The sequence below is a fragment of the Macaca fascicularis genome, chromosome X, assembly GCF_037993035.2.
Source record: "Macaca fascicularis isolate 582-1 chromosome X, T2T-MFA8v1.1".
Taxonomy (NCBI): Eukaryota; Metazoa; Chordata; class Mammalia; order Primates; family Cercopithecidae; genus Macaca; species Macaca fascicularis.
The window spans coordinates 11,894,897-11,908,611 of NC_088395.1; the positions used below are offsets into that span (position 1 = coordinate 11,894,897).

At 42.3% G+C, this 13,715-nt stretch overlaps 1 protein-coding gene across 9 annotated transcripts in view; it reads left to right on the top strand.

Annotated features, from left to right (window-relative positions):
- Positions 1 to 13,715, top strand: part of FRMPD4 (FERM and PDZ domain containing 4) — an 864,755-nt gene that overhangs the window by 260,568 nt on the left and 590,472 nt on the right. For 5 of the 9 annotated variants that reach the window (XM_045383464.3, XM_005592964.5, XM_005592963.5 and 2 more), the window contains exon 1: positions 5,808 to 6,351. The exons of 1 other annotated variant lie outside the window; for it this stretch is intronic. Coding sequence is in view for 4 of the 8 variants with exons in the window: in XM_005592964.5 (XP_005593021.3) it covers positions 6,311 to 6,351 (41 nt within the window). In the remaining 4 variants the exon portion in view is untranslated. Of the gene's footprint in view, positions 1 to 4,804; positions 5,088 to 5,807; positions 6,352 to 13,715 lie in introns of those variants that run through there. 3 more of the 9 variants (XM_045383463.3, XM_045383461.3, XM_005592962.5) reach the window with 1 other exon arrangement.

Below are 13,715 nucleotides of genomic sequence, written 5' to 3' on the forward strand. Positions count from 1 at the left end.
ATAGGAATGGTCCAACAGTTTGATAAAAACAAACAAACCAAAAAAAACACTGATACAGAAAAAAGACACAGTAAGTGCTAGATTAAGGGCCTTGAGCAGGCAAGAGAGAGGAGAATCACGGGAGGGTCAGCTTTCAGAGCACTGGAGTTCATTAAAAGGAACAGGAAGAGCCGGGCGCAGTGGCTCATGCCTGTAATCCCAGCACTTTGGGAGGCCGAGGCGGGCAGATCACGAGGTCAGGAGATCGAGACCATCCTGGCTAACACAGTGAAACCCCCATCTCTACTAAAAACACAAAAAATTAGCCAGGCGTGGTGGCGGGTGCCTGTAATCCCAGCTCCTTGGGAGGCTGAGGCAGGAGAATGGTGTGAACCCGGGAGGCGGAGCTTGCAGTGAGCCGAGATGGTGCCACTGTACTCCAGCCTGGGCGAGAGTGTGAGACTCCGTCTCAAAAAAAAAAAAAAAAAAAAAAAAAAAAAAAAAAAGGAACAGGAGGAAAGGCAGAATACTTTAGCCAGATGGAGGTAAAACCCTTCTGGTTTCTAAAAATTATTTTATTTTATTTTATTTTATTTGGTTTTATTTTTTAGAGATGAGATCTCACTATGTTACCCAGGCTGGTCTCAAACTCCTGGTAACAAGCAATTTTCCCACGTCAGCCTTCCAAAGTGCTGGGATTTCAGGCCTGAGCCACTGCACCCAGCCAAACCCTTCTGGTTTTTGTATGTTCTATATCTAGGGAAGGGAAGCAGGGCACTTCTTTTCTTCTCTTTATTTTTTTCATATAGGGTCTCACTCTGTTCCCCAGGCTGGAGTGCAGTAGCATAATCAGAGCTCAATGCAGCCTCAAAGTCCTGGGCTCAAGTGATCCTCCCACCTCAGCCTCCCAAACTGCTGGGATTACAGGCATGAGCCACCATGCCTGACCAAACCAGGGTATTTCGTAAATAATAAAAATAAATGAGTTTTTCCCTTATTCCTCTCTTTCCCCACCTCTTACATCTAACCCATCAACTGTTCCTGTTCAAAACATATCTTAAGCCTGGCTACTTTTCACCACCTCCTTGTCATGTCCTCTCTGAGCTGCTGCCAGCTCTTGTCTGGATTCTTGCAACAGGCTCCTAAATCAGTAATTTCCCTGCCCTCACACTCACTTCCTCAAGAGTGGTCATTCAAAACGTAAGTCAGATTTGGCCACTTCCATGCTAAAAATCCTCACACGGCCTCCCATCTCATTATACCAGCCAGACAGCTGACACTGGCCTACTGTGCCCCATGTGATCTCACCTTTCTTGCCCCTGCAAATTCACTCACTCTCACTTCATTTAATGCATTACTCTTCAGTCACACTGGCTGCCTTCTGATTCTTCAAACATACAATCATTGTTCCTGCTTCAAGGACTACATCCTTGTTTTATCCTTGCCGTTCCTTTTGCATGGAATACTCTCCCATATGAATTTTGTGTGGCAGCCTCTATAGCCTCCATGAGATTCTTCATATCTGTTTAAATGTTACCTCCTTATAGAAGTCTTCCTGAACCACTGAATAACAAATAGCCACCTAGCCACTCCCTTTCTATCAGAAGAATTTTAATTCTCTGCACATTGCTATCTGCTATTTTCTTGTTGACTGCAATTTCTGATTTTGTTGTTTATCATCTACCTCCTCTTTATAAGTTCTATGAGAGCAGAAACTTGCCTCGTTGCCTAGTCTACTTCCCAGTGCCTACAATGGTGCCTGGTACATGGGAAACACTCCATAAATATTTGCTGATTGAATGAATACCTTGCTGTTATTTATTTACTTCTGTTTTCAGGACTGAGACCAGATGGTCGAGATGCTACAGTCCAGCTGAGAAATGCTTGGGGCTCTCTCTACTGTAATTTGCAGCAAAAGAACCCTCAGCTGCCAACCTATATGGAACATCTGGCCCAATAGCAGATTCCTAACACCAGCTTTAGATAAGGCCTTAACAATGATGAAGAAGTTCCTCACACTTCCCCCTGATAATCCCCTGGGGCATAAAAGATATTACAGCTTAGGGCTTTAGTAACTGCCCAGGCAACAAAGTGTTTGATTTTTAGGCAAAAGCGCCCACCTCTGATTAATCCAAGCAAATGTTGGGCCTCCTAAATAGTCATTTTATAGGCTGAAACTTTTCCTACCAGTACTGCCAAGGCTGCAGACAGCTGTGGAAATCCTTCTAGAGCTAACATTCATGTGCCTCAACTCATATGTAGCCAACTGTAAACTGGTGCCAACTTCAAGTGCTCATTTTGTGTAAGGTAAAGATGTATTATTTCCATTTTACAGCTGAGGAAACTGAGTCTCAGAGAAGTTATAGGACTTGCTCTGGATCTGGTGAGCCTGAATCTTTTGTTCATGAGTACTTTCAACAGTGTTTGAAAGTGTCTGGTTTTCAGAAATGACCAAAGGTCACTTGAACCTAAGTGAAGCAAATTAAGTAGATTAAGTTTCCAACTAGTAAACCCCTACAAGATCTAGAAGGGGCCTTAGAGATTATCCAGGTTAATATGAAAACTTCAGAAAACCACATATGTACTCAGGATCCCACTTTTTTGGCTTTTATTTGTTTTAGGCAGATCTAGTTCATGCTAGGCAAACCTATCCTAACCTCTGCAGCACACACCTGGCACAGAGAGGGGACAGAGCTGAGAGACCAACTACTCCAATCTCCGTCCTTCTGCCAAGATGGCTTAAAGATATAAACACTCTGTGTTAGCATGTTTCAAGGGAGCAGCTTTTTCCATTGCTATATTAATGAGAAACAAAGGAGGAGGGGTGGAATCTCTTTGTTTTAGAAAACAATATCAATCCATTAGAAAACATACTAGATAATTACTATATGAGAGATGTGTAAAGACCTGGAGAAGTCAGTCATTTCCCTTGGTAGCTATTATGCTGTGGAGAGATGGCATCTGCACCATTCATAACTGTAGTGTACAAATTGGCACAGGGAGAAGGCCAACAGCAAGCTGTTCCAGGTAGACCAGATGTCTCGAAGGGAGGCTGTCTCTCTAGAAGTAAACACAATGTCTATTTCCTGTCACTTTCACTGTTGAATAATTAGCTATTTGGTATCTGGAATAATTATTGATAAATAGGGTAATCCTTTTAAAAAGAGCATCCCAACTGTTCTGTTCTCAGAAGGAAGAACTTTTTCAAAACACATTCTCCAAAGGCACTGTTTTTATCTCCTTTTCCCAATCATGAGCTGGTTTTGTGCTGCCAGATGTTGACTCGGAGATGAGGGAACGTGTCAGTGGCCACTCTCTTGGGGGAAAGGTAGAAAAGGTGAAGGGGGAAAATAACTGGAGAATCTAAGAAGGCCTTTGTTGCCATCATTAACAGTCAGTCCAAAGGAGGTTGAAGGATGCTGGGGAAGTAGATGGGTGGGGAGAGAGACAGACGTAAGCCATGAAGTCATACAGAGATCAGTACTCACTGGGGATGCTTGGCCAGCTTTGGTTGGGCTGTGAATCCAATGGGCATACGATTTGTTCATTCGACAAATATTTCTTAAGTTCCTTCTACATCTGGGGAAGTGGTCTAGGCATTTGGGATCCATCAGTGAAAAACAAAAACAAAACAAAAATCCCAGCCCTTGTGGAGCTCCAGTGGGAGATTCAGACCAAAAACAAAAAAAAAAAAAGGAAAGAAATCCTAAAGATAAAAATAAATTATATAGTGTGCTAGTGGGTGATAAGTGCTATGGAAACAAGAAAAAAGAATAAAACAGTTAATAGGCACTTGGAGTCCAGGATGTGAGAGCCTTTTGCAATTTTAAATAGGCTTTTTAGAGGGGGATTTTTGGAAGTGGTATTGGTGCATAGATTTGACAGGGTGGAGAAGTCAGCCATGCAGATATTCCTGGAAAGAGCATTACAGGCCGAGGGAACAACCATTGCAAAGATCCTAAAGTGGGAAGATTACCTGTAGAGTTTGAAGAACAGCAAGGAGGCCAAAATTTCTGGAGCCCAGTGAGTGTATGTGTGTGTGTGAGGGAGGGGGGCCTTGGGGTGGGGGATGAGGAGGGACGGGGAAAAAGGGGAGAGGGAAGTGGGCAGTAATAGTTGAGGTAAGAAAGATCAAAGGATAAGGGATGTAGGGTCTTGTTGGTCCTAGCAGGAGTGCAACTTCAGCTTGACGAGAATGCAGAGCTTTTGCATAGTTTACATCAGACAAGTAACATTATGTGATCTACGTTAAAAAACACACAGACACACACACACATTTTTGTCTGGTATGTTGAGAATAGATTATGGCATAAAAATAAAAGATTTCTCTTCTAAACGTATTGCCTTACTTATATGACAGGGTTGCTATGAGACTCTAATGCAAAAAAAATGCTTTAAAAATTATAAAGCATAGTGCAGATCCAAACTATAATTATTTTACAAACAACAGAGTTCAAAAGCCAAGGTCCCTCCCACCTCTTCTGATCCTTGAGTAGTAACTGCGTTCATGCAATTAAACTAGCCTATTTAAAAGAAGCTGCAGGAAAATTGGTAAGTATGTATTCAAAAAAATATAATTTTATGCCTGAGTTTTAAGTCAGTTAGATTTTGCAGATTGCTATTTATTTTATGTTCAGTTTTTGAAATAAATGCTTAAAAAAAAACGCGTTAGTACTAGGCTTGAATACTGAAGACTTTAAATATAACAACAGACCAGGAGAGGAGCAGAAGTGTGGGAACTTTAAACCCATTTCTTACTTAATCCCCTCGGAGAGCTAGACTGGAACACTGGCTGGATCTTCCAACATTTCTGGGGGTGCTCTCTGTTCTTTGCAGTGGCCCTGCCGCCAGGTGAACGCTGCTGGTGGGAGAGCACACACTTAGTGCGGCCAGCTGACCTTCACAGTCTGGGGGGAAATTTTAAAGGATTGTGGACAAGAGGCCTTGAGACTCCAAGAGGAAGAAGAAAAAGGGGCCCAATGAAGCCTGAGCTTCCCAGGAGGTAGAACTGAGTTAATGAACAGGGCTGATTATCCAAGGTAATCATGTAAAAGAGAAGGCTAGGAGGAGTTCTAGATGGCTGCAACTTGGAGTTTACTCTGCCTAAGGTGAGTGTTTATGTTTCTGTGTTTTTGCTTCTCAGGCAAGGTTTTGTTAGGTTTTGTTTTGTTTTTTTTTCTTCCTTGTTCCCTTCTCCCACCGCTCAGTTTGCAAAAGCAGCTCGCTCTGCGTGCCAGACCCCATTCTAATCCTTCTCTTCCCTTAGATTCCGAGCCCGGTTAGAATTAGCGTCTGCATCACGGGCTCCTGGGACCTTCTGTTCTATGCTCCTGGAGGAGGGAGCAGCTGTGTTCATCCCCCTACCCGCAAATGCCTCCGGTTCTTATTTGGCCGACACTCCCGCGGTGCTGCTGTCCAAAGACACACCTTCCCAGCCAGCCCAGTGGTCACGTCTCGCCCCAGCGGTTCGGGAGAAGCAGTGGGAACTCTGCGCTCCCCCAATCGAGCCCGCTGCGCCGGGCATCTCCCTTCCCTTCCCCTTGACAAACGACCCAGCCTCTATCATCCCTGCTCCTTCCGATCGCTAGTTTTGTTTACGGAGCAAACCGAGGCTTTGGGCAACCTGCGGTTGCACGGTTCTCCTTCGGCTTGGGAAGGGAGGGGTAGCGTTCACAGTTCTCCAGTGTGCCATAGACTGTTAGACCAGATCCTTCAGATCTGGAGGCACACGCAGTGGGTGACAGGAGAGTGCCCCCTCCCCCTGGGCTGGTGGGGGTGGGGAGAGGAGCAGGGACTCGGCTTGGAGAAGGAGGCAGGGAGGCAGCTGCAGTGCTGCGAGGGGTGCGTGCGCGTGTGCCCAGCTCGCCTGCTGTCTCCCGTTTCCCGGCTCCGTCTGCGCTCCTTGGTGCGCGGGGCACGGGGGTCCGAGGGCCGGGAAGCCAGAGCAGCGCCTCTCGCCCGGGCCTCGCTTTCTCTAGACGCCCGGCAGTACCCGGGGCCAGAGCGCACGGGGCGGGGCGCGAGACCCGGGCCGCGCTCCCAGCCCCCGCCTCTTGCGCCCTGCCTGGCTCCCTCTCCATTGAGTTTTCCTGCCGCGGGTGCTCATCAATGGTCCTGCTCGGGGATGCACACGCAGCTCGCGGCCGGAGGGTGGTAGCAGCCGCCGCCTCCAGGTGCAGGTTCTCTCCGGCCCCCGCCGCCACCCGCTGTCGCCGCGACTGGAGCCCTGGGCGCACTGAGGTCTTGGCCATGGGGCTGCGGAGGCTGCTGTTGTTGCTGGCGTGAGAAGGGGCGACGGAGTTGTCGCGCTCGGGGGTCCCCAGCTGCCTGCATGGATGTCTTCAGCTTTGTGAAGATTGCAAAGCTTTCGAGGTAGGGGCTGCGCGGGTTCCGTTTGCACCTAGGGCCGCTGCTGCGGGCAACTTGGTGCCTTATTTTTCGGGAGGCTGGGTAGAGGCAAAAGCCGGAAAGCGCGACGGGGCTTAAGACTGAAACGAAGTGGCCGGGGGCTGACACATTCAACTTATTTCTCACTGGCTGCTGAGGCTTGTGTAGCCACGGGTGTAGACCACACACAGAGAGGTACATACATGCCCTCACCAACACACCGATATTCACAACCATTTGTTTTCCCTAAGGAAAAGCCCCACTGGTGCTTGGGGTCCCATGTATCATTCAGGGCTAAGAGAAGGTGGTTGTAATTGCTACTGCTAGGGAAACCCAGAAGTGCTTGGAGCTTAGGTGCCTGCCTTCCAAGCTGCAGAGACCAAAAGTGCCGCCTTCCCCCCACTCCTAAATTACACCTCCACACCTCCACAGAGTTAGCGCCTAGGTTGACCAGGTGCTCCCAATGGTAACCTAAATGATGAGGTCATGGAGATAGAAGAGAAAGACTTTCAGCCTTTTTCTTTGTGTGTGTGTGTGACTATATTCTTAAGCCTCGAAAGATTTAGAAATTTTCTTCTAAGTGGCCATGTTGTTAAAACAGTAGCTAAAACTAAATCATCGATTCGGATATTTTTGCGTAGTACTGATAAAGGAGGAACATTTCCACGCTTGGGCCGCCTAGGTGTTGCCTGGCCAGAGCACTCCTCGAGGTCTTCTGCCTGCTTATGCTTCCAAAGTGTTCATTTGAGCCACAGAGTAAGGTCTGTGCTTCTTGCTATGTGACATTAACTGGGAAGAGCCCGATAGGAGCAGTCTTAGAAAACCATGCCCAACCTTCTCTGCCCCTGGAGCTCTTTATAGCAGCTACCACCAGGACGTAGGAGGTAGACAGTTGGGTTTTTCCAGGATGTAGCTTAAAAACTTACTTGCAATATGGACAGAACAATCCCAGGTTTTCCTTCAGTCCTGAGTGTCAGAGTGAGATGTGTTGATTGCATCAGGCAGGGATGAGCAGCTTCCAATCGTCCGAGGTAGAAACGTATGTTGACTTTGCTTTGTTAAATTACATTTAGACCACTTCAGAAAGGTTATGTTTGGATGTTGCCATTCTCTCTGACATCTACAGTCTTTGTTCTGCCTGCCCATCTCCACCTTCCCTTTCTACTAATATGGGCCGGTCTTCATGCCACTAGCAGATTTCCCCAGGGAGAAAGGCCCAGTGCAACTTACTCTAAGTAGACTGGAGATACACCGTTGATAGGTCTTAGAGCAGCTCAGGAAGAGGTGTTGTCCTACAGATCGGAAGACTGATGTGTTAAGCAGTGGATGATTGTGGTGTGGCAAATTATTTGCTTTCAAGCTGATCTCATAGAGGGCCATTGCTTCACACCACTATTCTATTAACTTCCTGCATGCTTCTGCCTAGGGCTAGTTTCTAAACAGCTGTCAAATAATGAACCATGGTTGGGAAGCAGCTGTGGGCAAGTTTAGAGACTGAGTGGAACCCTCTGTGTGATGGACAGAGCTACTGCTAAAGGGAAAGGGAAGTTCAACCAATAGTATAGTTCAAAGTAACCAGGATACTTTTTGGTGGCCTCAGATGCTAAAAACAGTTTAACAAAACATCTAGAGCCTTGGTTTAGTCCTTAAACTTAGGAACTTCGGAGAGCACAGTGTCATGTGTCAGTGAAAAGATGTTTCATATTCTTTTTACTAAATTCTAGGATGCCTACATGATATTCACAAATCTGAGTTTTTGCAAAACTCAAGCAAGGTTGTGGGGAGAGTGGTATCTTATTTAAAAGAGAGTTTAAAATTTAGTAAATGAATGTGAGTTTCACTTTCTATCCTTAATGTGATCCAGTAGAGTGTTTATTCTAAAGACAGAAGGTGCAAATGTTCTGAGCTGATGTGCCGATTAAGAAATCTTCCATCCATATAATTCTTCTTTTTCCTTAGTGTGAGCTCAAGGATGGTCCCCAAGCTGAGATAGAAATACCTTTAGAGGGTCATCAGCACGTAAAAACACATGTTTGCAGTTGCTTGTTTCTGCCTTGGGAGGAAGAAAGTCTTGTATGCGTTTTAAACACTGTTACAGAAATCAAGTTCTTTTCTCAAAGGTGAAGTATAAAAGTGCTTATACTGCAGGATTTTCCTGATTTCAGAATGGATAATCTTCCTAAAGGATTTAGCTTTGATCAGCATGGTTACTTGAGTGCTTAAAATTCTCTTGGTTTAGAGGCAAACACATGTAGTTACCCTGGGTCCTGGCCTTGCCTTTGGTTCCTACAAACTCGAGTTTCTAAATGTTAATTCAGAAGGCATATCTTGGAAGTGATATTTGCTTAGTGTCCTATCTGTGAGTACAGACAGTGTAATTACAGAGAATTCCAAGAGAATATTAATCGACACTGGAATAAATAAATTGCATATTTTGACTTTTTAGAGTGTCTACATTTAACTATTTGTTTCCAGACTCTATGCCCTTTTAATCGTGGGAAAAATCAGAATTCACATTGCCCCTCAATAACCCATTACCATTAAAACAAATTGCTGCCAAGTGTTAGAATTCCTGGCAAGTAGTTGGGACCCTTTACATCATCAGTAAGAGTTATGACCCTTGATTGCATCCTTCGTGGGTGGCACAGTGTGTCATGGTTCTATCTGAAGATGGTTTTTTCCGTTCTTCTAATTTTCTGGTTCTTAAACTGCTTGATAGTTTACATGCAGTTTTACTTCACTGTTTCCTTGGTAACAGTTCTATATCATTTTCCATCCTTGTAGATGAGAGCATTACAGATGATTGCTTTATAAACCAGTAATAGTATAAAAACAGGCATATATTTTTATTGTTACTGCTCTTTGCATTGACTATTTTATTTGTAAAGCAGATGCACTCTTTCAAATGTTTATAGAAGAATGCAGCCCAGTAGAAAAACATATGATTATGCCCCTTTTGCCTGAGGGAGATGATTTGAGATCCAAAACTCATAGGGATGTTATTAAATTGAGTGATATGTTCATAGATAGAGTCCCTGATTTGACTTCTTTTCTTTAAGCAAAATGGTAGACTTGATGATAATGGTTGAGTCCCCACTGTTGATATGATGATTTCTTACAGTAGTAGGTAAATTTGGGGGATGCTTTATTTTGCATTTTCTTGTAGTTGCATGGGTTATTTTGTGGTATATAGCAGTGACTAATATCTGTCATAGTAAAGAATACTAATTTTCTTACAAGTATCTTATATTTGAGGAAACATATAAAATACATATGTATAGTTTCCTTAGATTTTTATGTCAAATCCATTTAGATACTACTAAACTTCTGTCTTTTACCTTTATCTTATTCAGAATTAAATATTTTCTAGGGAAAAGGGGAAGTTAAAGAAGTAGTGCAAAAGGTCAGGGTTTTCCCGTATCTGCTATTTTTACTGAGTAATTGTATTAATATTGCTGATAATAGTAAGCTCTGGAGGCTAGCAATGAAAAACCCCCAAAGACTCTGGATTTGAATTTTATTAAAAATGCTACTTGCTCATCTTCTGAGTCCTTTCTAAGTTCTGCTGATTTTTGTGGCTGTCAGGAGGTGAAACGATGAACAGTTTCGTAACAGAACTAGATTCCTGTTTTAGGAATATTTAACTCTAGTTTCCCAAGGGTTGCTAGTTTGAAGCTGTGAAAGTCTAGTCGCTCACAGTTCTGGGAAGAAGGCGTCTAGGTCAGGCTTTGTTCCATTCCAAGCATCTCTCTCTCTCTCTCTCTCTCTCTCTCTCTCTCTCTTTCATTGTCTGGGGCAAGCAAGTTTTACCTTCTTGCTATCAGAACTTGGTACAGACTGACAGCTGCAGTGAAACTTACTTGTACTTTAAATGCATGACCTGGAAAGTCTCACTTTCTGCTTATGGTCCTTCCAGCTGTTCATTCTCTCCCTTTACATACACATACACTGTTCAACTTTAGTCTTTTTTATTTCATTTGAGGTTAACCATGGAAGTTTAGCTGTAAGAGAATGTACATTATTGGTGAACTAGAAATGTATCTTTAAGGAATGAACTTGAAACCACTGGTTTCACTCTTGGCTCAGTAAGAAAACTCAAGACCATTTAAAACCTTTGCTGAAGCATACCATCCTGAAATCTACCACCATTACCATCAAATGATCTTGAATCTTGAAAGCTAATCATAGCAGGAAAAGAACATCATGAATAGGCTAAAACAGGGGTTGGCACATTGTGGCCTATGAGCCAAATCTGGCTTGCTGACTGTTATGGCATAGCCTGTGAGCAAAATATAGTTTCTTTATTTTCAAATGGTTCAAAAATATCAAAAAAAGAATAATATGAAATTAAAATTTCAGTGTCCATAAATAAAGTTTTATTGGAACACGTGTCCATTCATGTAGGTATTATCTATGGCTGCATTTGCCTGACAACAGCAAAGTTGAATAGATGCCACAGAGACCTTATGGCCCACAAAGCCTAAAATGTTTACTCTCTGGCTCTTTACAGAAAAAGTTAACTGACCCCTGCCTGGGTTAAACAATGCCTTTTCCTGTTTTCTCTTCTTTATCGTTATCAGCACACATGTGGGCACACGCATGTCAAATTGAGTATATTATAATAAATACTTGAATTCACTAATGCACATTACCAATTAATATAGACCTTATCTTTATTGAAACTTCTGATCTCAAATTACTTCTTGAACTATTGGAAACTGACCGTTAGAAGTGGACATCTTTGTTCTACTAATTTGTTGCACTTGGAAAAAGTATGCATGCTTATTCTTTGGTCACTAAGTTGACATGATATTTTTGGGGAGCTGGAGAGTTGCTTGTTAGGGTGATGTTTGCCTTCCATAAACATCCAGTTCAAAATGGATGGAAAAAGAATGGGTGTACTACTTGTATAGCCTCAACCAATGTGTGCTGATGAACTGATAATCAAGTCAACGGGAGAATGCCTAGTATTTCCTTACAGTACACTTGAGCCATCTGGTCCTAATGGCTAATGACCTTCACTAATCTGTTTCCAAATGGAAATAAAACTAGATAAGTGGATTTAGTTGTAGTCAGAGGAATGGAGGTAGGCTGTATCAATTTGGAGTTGAGTTTAATCTAACTTTCCTATAATTTGACTGAGAGCATTGTAATGAAAAACCATAGACTACCTCTAGTTCTTTACAGCAAAAGCATATATCAAAAGTATGCTGCCTTGCTTCTGAGTAATTTAGGTCATTATGTACTTAAGCTCTGAAAATTATCTTGAAGAAATCTAAGCCTTAGTTTTAGATAACAAAGTTAACATTCCCATTTTTTTTTTCCTGGCAAAGAGATGAGAAGGGTTTTCTGCCAGAACTGTTCTTTCAGAAGTATATTTTCAAGTATGGTTTACAGAATTTGGCATAAGATAAATAGTCTATACTAAATAATTAGTGAGCGAAGTCATATACAATTCATTCAACATTTGTTGCAAACAAATTGTCATATTTGTTTAGCTGAACAATTACTGTGTCAGTACTTCAGTACTTCTTTATTGAATATAAAGGAATACAATGCACATGTTAAAAGTAAATAGCCTGCTCTTGGACTTGGTCTCAGAGAATAAACTTTTATTTCTGTTTTTACATTTGAAATTATATATATATGTGTGTATATATATGTGTGTGTGTATATATATATATATATGATTGATGGTTAAAAAGTCATCAACTTGTGTGTCTAAGGAGTCTCTGTTTTACTGCTTTAAGCTCAACAAGCAAAGTTATGATGATATTGAAATGGGTTTTTACAGATGTCAGTAAGTTTTTATTTTAGAAAGCCTTTTTTGAATGCTAGGAAAACACAATCATTTCTGTGAAAGAAATGTTTCCAAAGTTTGAAAATGAAAAGTAATTTCCCTGCAATTACAATTTACTATAGGGTTTTAATTTTTATTTTGGTAATTTTTTATAGGCTTCACAAGTTTTACGAGTTTTGCTTAATTGAAAATAATGCATGATTACCTGACAAAAATTAGGTTCAAAGAAAGCAGTAGGCAAAAGTTCATAAAATTAATGGTAAAATTTTCCCAGTGAATGTAGGAATTAGTGTATTTTTCTATTGAACTGGCACAGCTATTTATCTGGTCAGAGACTGGTGTGGGGGAGAACACACGCCATCTGGCTAATTTAACATTGGATCACATACTGACTGTGGTGATTTTACAATGATTCCTGTAACTGGAGTCCTGGATATTTGTCTCTTCTGAAATTCATGATCCAAGTTACCAGTCTTTTCCCTAGTACAGGAGTGGTTAGCAGTCTCAGCTATACAGTGGTGGAGTCTGGAATTAGTTTTGGTGTAAATCCCAGACATGCCCAACTGAACTGTGGCTCAGGGTAATGTCCTACTTCATGGCCTAGGGCCTGGGCTGGCAAACTATAACCTATCTGATGTGTTTACTTATTTTAGAAAGCTTTATGACCATTTTTATAAATAAAGTTTTATTTAAACAAAGCCATGCCCTTTTGTTTGTATACTATGGCTGCTCTTGAGAGAGTTGGATAGCTGTGACAGAAACCACATGGCTTGCAAAGCCTAAAATATTTATTCTCTGCCCTTTACATGGGTATTTTACTGTTCTTTGATCTCTCTGCCCAGTACTCAAATTTCCCTTTGGGGCAGTCTGGGTGTCAGCCTTCTTTGCTAGCCGGGGGAAGGATAGATATGGTTGGAAGTTTACCCTGAACACAGTCACACTTGCCAGCCCCACTCTGGGGTACTTAAACTGTCAGCACTTACAATACCATTTGTAGGTTAACTTAGAAGCTTTGTAACGTGCAAATTGGATCCTCCCTGTCCCCTCCGTCTATATACTTTTGAGGACAAAATCCATATTCTTTATCTTTACCCTTTTGGGTTTGGCCCAATTCACTTGGTTCCTTTGAGAACCATATTTCTCTGTACTTATTATTCCTCCTTTCCAGCCTTAATTTCCTACTCAACACCAAACACACATGTGTATACACACACACTCACACACACACAGACACACACACGTCTACCCCTAACCATGTTGAATTTTTTAGAAGTCCTAAAAAGTGCCACACTCTGAGCCTTTGTATAAACTCTTCATTTTGTCTGGAACAATCTTTATGTTGCCTCTTTTACACCTGGAAAATTCCCGTCTGTCTTTTATGTTTCAGCTTTTAATCTAAGGTTGTTCCATGTCACCTTCTCCAACCTCCCAATCCTGGGTGAAATAGCTCGACTGACATCTTTTATTGGTGAAGATAATTTCACTGCTTTAACAGATTAACCCCTCAATTTTTGTGGCCGATCTCTTGTTTGCTTGATGCACAAAACAG